We start from the raw sequence: 12,080 nt of genomic DNA on the forward strand, positions 1-12,080 counted from the left end.
TCCCTGGCCCCTCATAGAGATTTTTTTTTTTTTCCTGAAAGTTATGTATGATTCGTTTTGTTTTGCTTTGTTTTGTTGAGACAGTTCCACTCTAATTCAGGCTGGTCTTCAATTCACTACATAGCCTAGGCTGGCCTTGAACTTTTGGATGATCCTCTTGCCTCAGCCTCCAGTGCTGGCATTACAGGCATGTGTCACCACACCCAGGTATTTGATTCTTTCTGGATCTGCCTGGTCATTTTTTAACAGGTTCTTATTAATTCTTTCAGACATTTATTGAGTATCTATTATTTACCAGGTACTGTTCTAGGAGTTAGACATACTTTGGTATTCCTTGCCGTTTTTGGGAGAGGGGTACCAGGGATCGAACTCGGGTCCTTGCGCTTGTGCAGCAGGCGACGAAACCACTGAGGTAAATCCCCACCCTCCTTGCCATTTTTTTATTGAAATGAAATTCACACAATATAAAATTCAACATTTTAGCCTTTTTTAAAGCGTACAATTCAGTAGTTTTTAGTAGATTGACAGTGTTGTGTAACCATCACCACTAATTCTAGAAAATTTTCATTATCCCAGAAAAAAACTCTTGTAGCCCTTTACCATTCACACTGCATTCTTTCCTTCCCCAAGTCCCTGGCAACCATTACTTGCTCTATGGATTTGTGTATTCTAGACATTTTATATAAATAGAACCAGGCCTTTTGTGCCTGACTTCTTTTAACAAGTATTGTACTTTCAAGGTTCATCCATGTTGTAATGTGTATCAGTACTTCATTCCTTTTTATGGGTGAACATTAGTTTGTTATGGTATATAGATAATGCCACATTTTGTTTGTCTATTAGTTATTTTCACTTTTTGACATTATTATTATTATTATTTTGAGACAGGGTCTTGCTGTGCTGTTCAGACTGTCCTCTAACTCACGGCAATCCTCCTGCCTCAGCCTCCTGAGTGCTGGGATTATAGGCATGCTCCACCACGCCCAGCTATACTTTCTGACTATCAAAAACATTACTACACACAAGCTTAGATATTGTGTGCTTTCTCTTATATGAGAAATCCTATATAAATGAAGTGCAAAATGAAAGGTAAGAAATAGGGAAACCTTTTCAGAAGGGGATTAAGAAATGGAGGGAGGGGCAGATAAAGAGGGGAAGAGAATGAAGAAAGAATTAAGATGTGTTTATGTACATGTGCCAGTCCTCAAGAGGAATGTAATCATTATGTTCTGCAAACATGTACGAATAAAAACTGAAAATAATTGGAATAGATCTAAAAAAATGAGTGAATGGGCCAGGAATTTAGCTCAGTGACACCACGCCTGCCTCACAAACACAAGTTCCTGAGTTCGATCCCCAGTACCAAAAAAAAAATCAGTGAGGTACATTTATGCACAGTCTTTCGTGTGAACATGTTTTCAATTCTGCCAGTTATTTTATTTCTATAAATATTTCTAGTGAATTATTTGATATTTTGCATTTGATAATTTGAAGTTGAAGCCTTTAGATGTTTGAATTTATGTTTTCTACTGAATCTCACATAATAGTCTATTTCCTTCTAAGTTAGGTGATGTAAGCTCTTTATGTGCTTTTTAAATAACATTTTTTGGTTCCATAGTGTCTAATGTTATCGATAAGTCAACAAAGTAGAATAAAGTAAGAAAAATTGACAGCTTGGATTAATACTGTTTTCTGACAGGGAACAAAACAGTTAAGGTATGATAAATAGAAGCATCAAGAACATAGAGCTCTTGGGCTTTTCCTTTCCTTTAGGAGTGAAGATGTTTCTTTGGACTCCAGCTGCAGATACAACTGCTACGGCTTCTGTCTACTTTACAGTTGTTTCTGGGTGTAGATCATCTGTACTTCATGGGTTTCTGGGTACATCAGAGTTCCTTAAAGTATGAGCCTTTAGGCCCCTAGGCCAGTGGAATTTATAAAGTCTGAGTACTCTTATTTGGAATGGGTGAGAGGTTAAACATATGTAGCTGGTTTTCCTCAGCACAGAACATGAAAATGTTTTGTTTCCCCAACATCCTGTTCTGACACCTTGGAGTTGGGCAGAATGCTAAAAGGGATATAATATTTAGACATTTTGGATTAAAGTATATCTTTTAAAAAATTAGGTACATTGTCCACTTGCAGCACATACTCTCAAGAGAGGTATCATGGCTATAAGATTAATGATAAAGATAAGGCTCACTTTAAGCATCTTGAAGGACTAATAGTACATGTCACTTAGCAATGCGTTGCAGTTTGGCTTGGAGATTTCCAGGAGACAAGACCAACACTGCAAAGATATAACTTTTATAAATCTTAAAGTGTACCCTCACTTAAACTCCTTTAATGACATAAGCATCTGGTTACTGATCTAGAATGATGACAGGTATGAAAAAAGGGGAAGGATTCCCCAGCCTTTGAGAATGGTCCCCAGAGACCTTCTGGTCAATCAGTGACTCCCGGGCTGTATTTGGTCCATCCCACCAGCCTAGTTCCACCATCACTCCTGTAAGGGTGCTGCCAGAATGAACTGCTTGAGCATCACTTGGCATCTTCAGAGTTTGGCACTGGTTGAATGGAAAAGGGAGAAGTTGTCTCTTGGGAACTTGGTCTACTGGGACTCTTGAAATCACCAAATATGATACCACTTTACTTTTGTGTGTTCAAACAATGTTTTATTAAATGTGAGTGAGTAGCATGGTCACTTTTGTCCTTTAAATTACTAGTTTTCACGCAGACTTTGCTTACTGGCATTGTTCAATAGGAATTTAGGTAGAACAAGTTTTCTTTCAGAACTCAACTATCCCTTTTATGTTGGACTACCATGCTGAATTCCTCATTTGCTCACCTGTCTATTAAAAAAATACTATGAATCTTTTTGTGTGTGTGTGTGGCAATACTAAGGATTAAACCCAGTGCCTTTGCACTGAGCTACATCTCTAGCCTTTTTGTTTTGGAGACAGGGTCTCACTAAGTTGCCCAAAGTTGGCTTTGAACTTGGGATTCTGTCTCAGCCTCCCAAATAACTGGGATTACAGGTATGTGCCACTATACTCAGCTCTTAGTTATTGTTTTAAGGATTGTCAGTGCATCACAAAAGAGTATATTCTCAAGGACATTCCTGGCTAACTTGGTGTTCTTGTTTATTTTACAGTCTTGATTCCTGATCTGGCTTCCTGATATTTGTCTTAGTCTTGTCTCAGTAATTGATCTTTTCTCACTTTGCTAATCATAAGTACTATAATGCCTTCAGACTGTCTGTATAGCTGTGTTATAACTCGCCTTTGCGCATAATGTTGGCTCTCTTAAAATGTACTTCCCACAGTCTCAGGCTCTTGGCAGTGTATAAGACCTACCTGTTCTTCAAAAATCTACCTTCAATTTACTCAGTAAACCTTTCTAGACCATCCTTTTCTACTATAAACAAACTGTATTTTCCATTCCTTTTCCTTTATAAATCTCTTGGGAAACTTTTCTGTCTTGCATAATTATTGTTATTTTCATGTGTTACTCTCTGTATTCATTATAAATTTGTCATCCAGGACCTTGTGTTACTTATCTTTCAAATTATCTCTGGCAGGGCAAATTATAAAACATTAAATATGTGTGGCATAAGCTTTTGGCAATATTTTTCATTTTAGATTAACCTGACATGCAGTACTGTATTGGCAGTTTAATAACATCTTTTATATTGGTGATGAAAATATGAAATCTTTAGTTTGGTACTTGTATTTTTTGCTTCAGGGGAAAATTAACAAATTGGCCTCAGAGTTAATTATGGGGATTATTTTAGTAACATTCTCCAGTTGTATTATGAAAACAAATTTGATTGGAATTCTGTTAATCAGCAGAGTTAGTAGAAAGACTTCAGAGATTTTTTTGTTGTTCTGGGGAGGGGTGGTGCTTAGGATTAAATAATTTTAAATGAATTGAGAAGCAATATTTTGTCTAAAAAGATGAATAAGAACTTTTTTCTTTATAATTAGAAGAAAGTGCTATGTATCTGACTTATAGTAAGTAATAATAAAGCAGATACATTTTCTCTCCTTTTCCAAAATGCAGGCTCTTGTTAAACCATTGGGAGACAGAGGATTCCTTTTTCTTTTCTCGCCGTATCAGATGGTTTCTCCATATGGTAGGTGATCTTCTCTCTTTACTTTTTAACAGTTTAAAAAATCTTTCAGTCAAAACACATTGCTGCTGGGTATGATGGCACATGCCTGTAATCCTAGCATTTGGTAGGCTGAGGCAGGAGGATCACAAGTTTGAGGCTGCCTGGGCTACCTAGTGAGTTCAAGGCCAGACTGAATTACATAGTGATACCTTGTCTCTGCCAACAAAACAAAACAAAAACACAATGCTAATGAATTTGGCTTCTGTTTTTTAGAACATCAGACTGTCAAGTCTCGAATCCTGCATGCTTTGTTTCTATTTCAAGAACCTAGAGGCATAATTACTTGTAAGTTCTTTAAATATCTAAATCTAATTACTTATACCTACGTGCTATTGAAAAATTTCAGGTAACTTAACTAAACATTTTGTCTTTCCTATATCATGTTTTGGGAAATACTGGGGATAATCAGAGGTATTAACAATTTAAAACACATATATGACTTGGTATTTATCTCAGAAAAATTATTTTGGCTTTATCATTGCTCTTTCCTAATAAATTTTGATGTAATTGTTACAGTACTGCAGCTAGCTTTTGAGGGTTTTATGTAGTTATTTTTCCTTAGTGAATTTTTCATTCATATTTTACTGAGTTTATCATGCGCTAGATTAAATTATAGGTCATTCAGAATTAATGAGAATTTTTGTTATTCATTAGAAAAAATTTGCTATTCTTGCTTTGTAAGAATAAACTTTAATATTATATAAGTTTCCACTGATGAGTTTACTGCTGGACTAAGAGTACATTTCTGTTTCCACTGATGAGTTTATATTTCTCAGTTGTGGCTACTTTGTGCCTGTGTATCTGCTTATGGGAAGAGAGTGTATATGAAGTTAAAGTTGTTACTTATGAGAGAAAGAAATGACATTGTTATCATTTGCAGGAGTGTCTTGCTTGGGGAATTTTGTCTTGATGTCTTTATTTTTTCTTTCATTTTGCTTACTGATACTTGCATTGCCTAGGGGCAGTACAAAATTAAGATCATCATTGGGTGTTTTTTCTTTTACAAATATATTCTGCTACCTTGTTTGTTTGTTTGTTTGGCACCGGGGATCAAACTCTGGTCCTTGCTCTTGCGCAGCAAGTGGTGAAACCACTGAACTAAATCCCTGGCCCTACCTCATTTGTTTTAATTTTTAATTTGGCCTGTTTTCGGCTTCTGGAAATGCTATAACTATGTACTTGTGTATGTATTAGGGTACAGCTAATTTAGTTCAATACTAATATGTAAATGTTACACATTTTTAGAAGTATGTATATCTGTATTTGATGGGTTTCTTGATTGTTATTTTTGTTTATTTACAGCACAAAAACTTTCGACCAATCCAGCACCACAGGAGAGGCATGAGCATGAGAGTGTACCAGATATATTAAGAATAGCTCAATTCTTACAGTTTGCTTTGATTCATTGTCGAAAAGAATTCAAAAGTATAAACACTATAAATTTTCATTCTGTTGTTGAAAAGTATGTAAGTGAATTTTTTAAGCGAGGTTTTGGTTCAGGTAAACGGGAATTTATGTTTTCATATGATTCACGATTAGATGATAAGAAGTTCTTATACTCAGCACCAAAACATAAGTCCCATATTGATGATTGTTTGCATACCTATATTTTTCGACCTGAAATGTATCAGTTACCTATTTGTAAACTAAAAGAACTATTTGAAGAAAATAAAAAACTTCAACAGTTCAGTCCACTTTCAGATTATGAGGGTCAAGAAGAAGAAATGAATGGTACGAAAATGAAATTTGGAAAAAGAAACAACTCAAGGCGTGAAACTACTTCACCTGGAAAGCAAAAGTCATGTCATTCTTTGGATTATGATAAGGACAGAGTCAAGGAATTGATTAATTTAATTCAGTGTAGGAAAAAAAATGTTGGCGGAGACCCAGACACAGAAGATATGAGAAGCAAAACTGTCTTGAAGAGGAAGCTTGAGAACCTACCTGAAAATAAGAGAAAAGTTGCGAAAACTAGTAATTTATCTGAAAATTACCATCTGTATGAAGGTAAAATAGATTTCTTTTATAATAACATCCCAAAATGTAGGAATTAGTTCTTTCATATAGTACAGTGGTGTGCAAATTAAAGCCTGTGCGCCAAATCCAAATTGTCCCTCTTTTTGTAAAGAAAGTCATATTAGAATACAGCCATGCCCGTTCATTTATGTGTACATAGCTGCTGTCACACTATAATGGCAGAGTTGGGGCAGAGACTGTGTCTGTGGCCTACAAAGTCTAAAGTACTTACTGTCTGGTCCTGTACAGAACACATTTTTCCCTAGTATGTCAGATCTCTGAATAGTTTGAGTTATGCTAATAAAGTATACTTCACGATTTTCCTTCTCATCAGAGCTCCTATCCTTTTAGATTCCTATAATTTCATAATTAGAGAAATATAACAATACTGGGTTCTTTTAGGATATTACTTAATGAAAGGAACCTTTTGAGCATTACAGTTTCTTAGATGAATACATATAATTTTCAACCCTAGGAATCCAAGAATGTCATCTATTTTTTCTTTTTTGCTTTGCTTTCTGTTTTGGTTGATAGAAAAGACAAAAACAGAGACTCTTAAGTGTGTGTGTTTAAATATTTCAAGTAAGTTAAAATACTTTTATCATTTAAGTTTTTAAGATATTCACATTTTTAGTCCGTTAGCATAAAATACATTGTTTTAGCATTCAGGAACCTTTGATAATGATATTTCACATTTTGTTCTGTTGGTTTTAATTATGACAGGTCTGAGTATGCCTCCATTTCTTACCGAGCAATTTTCTTGTCTTTTTTTTTTTGAGACAAGGTTTTGCTAAGCAGTCTAGGTTAGCCTTGAGCTCACTATGGAGCCCATGCTGGGCTGGAACTCATGGCACTCCTCCTGCCTCAGTCTCCTGAGTGCTGGGATTACAGGCATGCACCACCACGCCTGGCTTTCTTTTTTCAAATTTATTCTCTGACCAGGTTGGGCAGATCAATGTCCTTAATACGTTTTTATGCTCCCAGCAATCTACATTTGAGTCTTGACTTTATCTGTTTTATTCTTGTATTAATTCAGTGTGTTAGTTGCTAGCCATGTGTTGTTATTTAAGCTTAATTTAAATCAAATAAGTTATGTTTTTGACAGAGCTATTGTCTGCAGTAACTTTGAGGGTTTTTTCCTTGTATTTCTTTTTTTTTTCTCCAATGTTATTTTCCTTGTCCGTGTTCTCATTTCCTTGGCGGCTTTCCTGACTTATTGATTTCTTTGATTCATTCCAGTATCACGTCCAGTATTGCTTTATTAACTTGTGATGAATCTCATCTTCCGTATGTGGCGTTCTGTTGCAGACAGGCCATATCCAGCTGTTTTTCCCATTCTTTCATGTACTGTAGTTAAGATTCATCTCCCTAGAACGTGTCCTGGTCAGTCTTTTACTTCCTTTTCTCTTTTCCTGAAGCATCTTGCACTCCTTTTAGTTTTTGTATGTTTGCAGGTCAAAGAACCTTCCTCAGCTCTCTTGTTGTTCTGTTCATTGATAGTCTCCATCTCCGTCAGCTTAGGTTGGACATGTGATCTGTGCTGCACCTGTTGATACTTCTGATACCTGCTGTCTGTCTTAAACAGTTGACCTGTGTCTTGACCAGTTTTAAATGCTGTGTTCTGGGTGCTTTATTTACATGGACTTTTCCAGTTCTTGAGTAGCAGGGTTTTCTCTTTTTTCTCTCCCCTCTCCCCTTGGAATCGAACTCAGGACCTTGCACTTTCCAGACAGGTGCGGCACCACTGAGCTACATCCCTGCCCCTCTCTCTTTCTCTCCCTTCCTCCCCCTCCCTCCCTCCCTCCCTCCCTCCCTCCCTCCTTTTCTTCCTTCCTTTCTTCCTTTGTTTTTGTTACCAGGGATCGAACTCAGGACCTTATACTTGCAAGGCAAATGCCGGAACCACTGAGCTAAATCCCTGGCCCCTTCCTTTGGTTTTTTGACAGTCTTGCTATGTAATTAAGGCTGGCCTTGAGCTCACTACATAGCTGTAGCCAAGGCAGACCTCAAACTTGTGGCAATCGTCCTGCCTCAGCCTCCCAAGTGTTGGGATTACAGGCATGCACCACCACACCTGGCAAGTAGTAGGCATTATTATCCTCATTTTGCTGATAAGAAAACCATCTCTGGTGGTAAATGACATTATCTAAAGTTATGTAGTGGCAAAATCTATGTTTTAACTCAGTTCTTATTGACTCCAAAGCACTGTTTTAAACTCTGCTGTATTTCTGAGCACTGAGTGCAAAATAGCCGCTTAATAGTTTGTGGCTGGTAATTGGTTGATTCTGTATGTGTGGAATAACAGTCAAGTTTTGTCAATAATTTAAATGGTAGGAGCTGGGCATAGTGTACACCTGTAAGCCCAGCACTCTGAAGGCTGAGGCAGGAAGATTGCTTCTGAGTTGGAGGCTAGCCTAGACTACATAGTGAGTTCAAGGGCAACATGAACTACATAGTGAGACTCTATCTCTGGATGGATGGATGGATGGACGGATGGTAGGAAAACTTTGATAATTAGAATATTCTAAAAGGAAAATGGGGCCAAGGAAGAGTGTGTAGGTAAGATTTCTAGGTATTTCTTGCTTCTTTTTAGGTATTTTGCATGTTTTTTGCTTTTGAAAGTAGAGATTTGAAGGGTGCATTATATCTTCTTTTTTTTTTTTTTGGTACTGGGGATCAAACTCAGGACCTTGTGCTTGCGAGGCAGGCACCAGAACCACTGAGCTAAATCCCCAGCCCCAGGGTGCATTATAACTTAAAATATCCTGCTTTTGATTTGGTGGTGAACCCACTCATTTTATGTGGTAACCTCTGAAAACCCCTTCTCTGTTTTTTGAGGTATAATATGTATACATTGTACCCACTTTAAGCACACAACCTATAATTTTTTTTCTTTTGGTACCAGGGATAGAACTCTTGGGACCTTGCGCTTACAAGGCAAGCAGCGGAACCCCTAAGCTAAATCCCCAGCCCTAAGCACACAGTCTAATGAGTTTTACATTTGTGTAGCCACCATTCCAATATTTAGAACATTTTCATTACCTTTTAAAATTCACTTTGTAGTGAAGCTCACCCACGCCTCCTGCTGCTCTGGTTTTTGTCTAGATTAGTTTTGCCTGGTCTGTAATTTCCTATTATTAGAATCATAATTATATAATATTACAGATAATTAGAATTAGTACATAGTCTACTGTTTCTTTTATTCTTACTGTGATTCATTATAACCTTCCTAAATTAGAAGTCATAATATCCACTCTAGCATCAAGACACGTGACTTTCCCTTTCCTTTTTTTATTCAGGGTCTCACTAAATTGCCCAGGTTGGCCTTAAACTCACAATCCTTCCTCAGCTTCTTCAGTAGCTGAGATTACAGGTGTGTGCCACCACATCTAGCTGAAAACATGATTTTCTGGATGTCTGCTCCTGTGAAAGTTTAATATATTGTGCAGATTGTCCAAATTTATACCTGCCTGGCACCGTGTCTTAACATGTTCACATAGCATTTTTTTCTTGATAAAAGTTTGGTGGAGATTTCTTTGGTATCTTTAATATCCTAGCTTCGTTATGAATTTTAAGTAGTTTAGTCATTCAAGATAAAGCTTAAGATTTACGAGGGTTAGCCAGTGCTTTAAGGATAAAATATTAGAGGAATGGAGGATTTTAAAAATATGTATGCTGACTTTTGAACTTAAGTTCAAGAGATGAATTTTCTTTCTTTTTTCTCAGAGTCTCCACAGCCTGTTGGCTTAGTTGGGCATGATGCTGACTTGAGACGGCAGCAGCAGGATACCTGTAACTCTGGCAGTGGTGACATTCATAGGCTGTTTAATTGGCTGTCAGAAACGCTAGCCAATGCTCGCCATTCTGATGCATCCCTGACAGACACAGTCAACAAAGCCTTAGGATTGAACACTGATGATGCCTATGAAGAGCTAAGGCAGAATCATGAGTATAAGTTGAACTCTGTCTCAGATAAGAAAGGATATGAGCAGCCTACTTGTATAAAAATTGAAAATGTACATTTTAAGGGCGTTCAGAGCCCATTGTTAGAAGTGAATACTTCATCTTTAAAGTATCCGGTTGCTGTATCCAGTGAAGTAGGCATTGACCATAAACTGCATTTGAAAGAAGTAAGCATATATCTTTTGGTTATCTTTTGTTTGCTTTTCACTGTGTCAAAGAGGAAATGAGTATGCTTCAGAGAGTGGTTTTGCCTTTCAAGAAGAACTAAAATACACTTCTGAGTAAAGATGTCTGTCCAGGATGGTGCTTCTAAGTTTTCTTTGTTACAAAGATATAAATGCCAAAGTTTTCTTTCCTGCTTGTACAGTTTATGTATAGTCTAAAGTTTACTCATTATGAGAAAACTAAAACTGGACAATATCAGAGATGGAATATTGGAAGTTAAATTACATATTGTTTCATAATAAACTTGAGTCCTTAAAGCATTGGCTGCTTTCTAGTGTCAGTTAACAGAGAACTTAAAGATGAGGCCATGACTGAACTTGCTGTCCCAGGGTAACTAATAGGGTAGGTACTTTATATTTCTCATGTAAATAGGAAAGTGAAATGAGCTATTGAATTGCCTCTGAAGTAACTCAGCCTTGCTTATTAAGGCATCCAGTTTATTTATGGTTATTGCTTTAGGGGATTGATTTATAGCTGAGAAGTGCTTTAATCTCCTTCAAGAAGTGGCTGCATCATTGAGAACACCACCATGATGGCACCGTATTTCTGTGGGCTTATTTCTAATTCATGCTTCTCTGCTTTTGACTAAATGTCGTTTGTGCGTGCCCTCAGCCTTTCTCCAGTTCTTTTGGATGCTTAGGGGAAAAATGATGATAAGACGCTTAAATGGGAAGTATGTAAGGTAGGCATTGAGATACTAAACTATTGTTAGTGTTTCACAATATATGTACTAGGTTGATGGCTGTGGGCCAGAGAGCCCACTTCTTGATTTGTAATTAAAGTTTTATGCTCATTCATTTAGGTGTTAATGTGTCTATGTCTGTGACTTTTTATACTATAATGGCAGAGTTGAGTGTATGATCTGCAAAGCCTAAAATATTTACTGTCTGGTACTTTACCAGAAGTGTCTGAGTCACTGCTGTAAGGAAACATCAAATGAGAGAGAGAGATATATACACACACATACATGTGTATATGTGTGTGTGTGTGTATATATATATATGTATACACACACATACATAATATATATATATTTTCTTTTTTGGTACCAAACTCAGGATATTGGGCTTGCCAGGCAGGTGCAGTGCCACTGAGCTAAATCCCTGGCCCCTCAAATTATATTTTGAGAGGAAAAATTGTTTTTATTTTGAGATACAGTTATACCACTTTACCATGTTGATATTACTTATTTGTGGTTTTTAAATTGAAACTTAGGAATTGACTCTGAAAGAAATACTTATTCTTGACATTAAAATTTCCTAAAAAGAATACTACTGAATATGTACTTTTAATTTTTAGGATCCAAATTTAATTAACGTGAATAATTTTGAAGATTGCAGTTTGTGTCCTACTGTTCCCATTGAACATGGATTCCATAGGCAACAGTCTAAGTCTAGTAATGTTGAAGAGACTGAAATACATTGGAAACTGATTCCAATTACAGGTAAGAATAAATGTAGTAGGTCTTAGGTTTTTTCCTTTTTTTCATGGATCAGTTTCCTGAAGGGTTTCATCTTATACATTCCACTCTTGGGAAGGTGCTTCCCATTGGGCTGCTTGTACCACTAGTGGTACAAATGAATCTAAACACTTTTACAGTATTTGTACTAATAAAATTATTAAAAAGCTGCCCAGGGCCAGGGACTTAGCTCAGTGGTTCTGCTGCCTGCCTTGCAAGCTCAAGGTTCCAAGTTTGATCCCT

General features: G+C 36.8%; 1 protein-coding gene across 6 annotated transcripts in view; it reads left to right on the forward strand.

Annotated features, from left to right (window-relative positions):
- The window catches only part of Tasor (transcription activation suppressor), a 49,431-nt gene that overhangs the window by 24,585 nt on the left and 12,766 nt on the right, over positions 1 to 12,080 (forward strand). For all 6 annotated transcript variants that reach the window (XR_015439180.1, XM_087181495.1, XM_087181492.1 and 3 more), the window contains exons 12-16: positions 4,063 to 4,135; positions 4,388 to 4,459; positions 5,477 to 6,181; positions 9,917 to 10,320; positions 11,678 to 11,822. Coding sequence is in view for 5 of the 6 variants with exons in the window: in XM_087181495.1 (XP_087037621.1) it covers positions 4,063 to 4,135; positions 4,388 to 4,459; positions 5,477 to 6,181; positions 9,917 to 10,320; positions 11,678 to 11,822 (1,399 nt within the window). In the remaining variant the exon portion in view is untranslated. The remainder of the gene's footprint in view (positions 1 to 4,062; positions 4,136 to 4,387; positions 4,460 to 5,476; positions 6,182 to 9,916; positions 10,321 to 11,677; positions 11,823 to 12,080) is intronic.

Source organism: Heterocephalus glaber, unplaced genomic scaffold (assembly GCF_053883595.1).
Source record: "Heterocephalus glaber isolate CG9 unplaced genomic scaffold, H.glaber_assembly_v1.0 deba00001472, whole genome shotgun sequence".
Taxonomy (NCBI): domain Eukaryota; kingdom Metazoa; phylum Chordata; class Mammalia; order Rodentia; family Bathyergidae; genus Heterocephalus; species Heterocephalus glaber.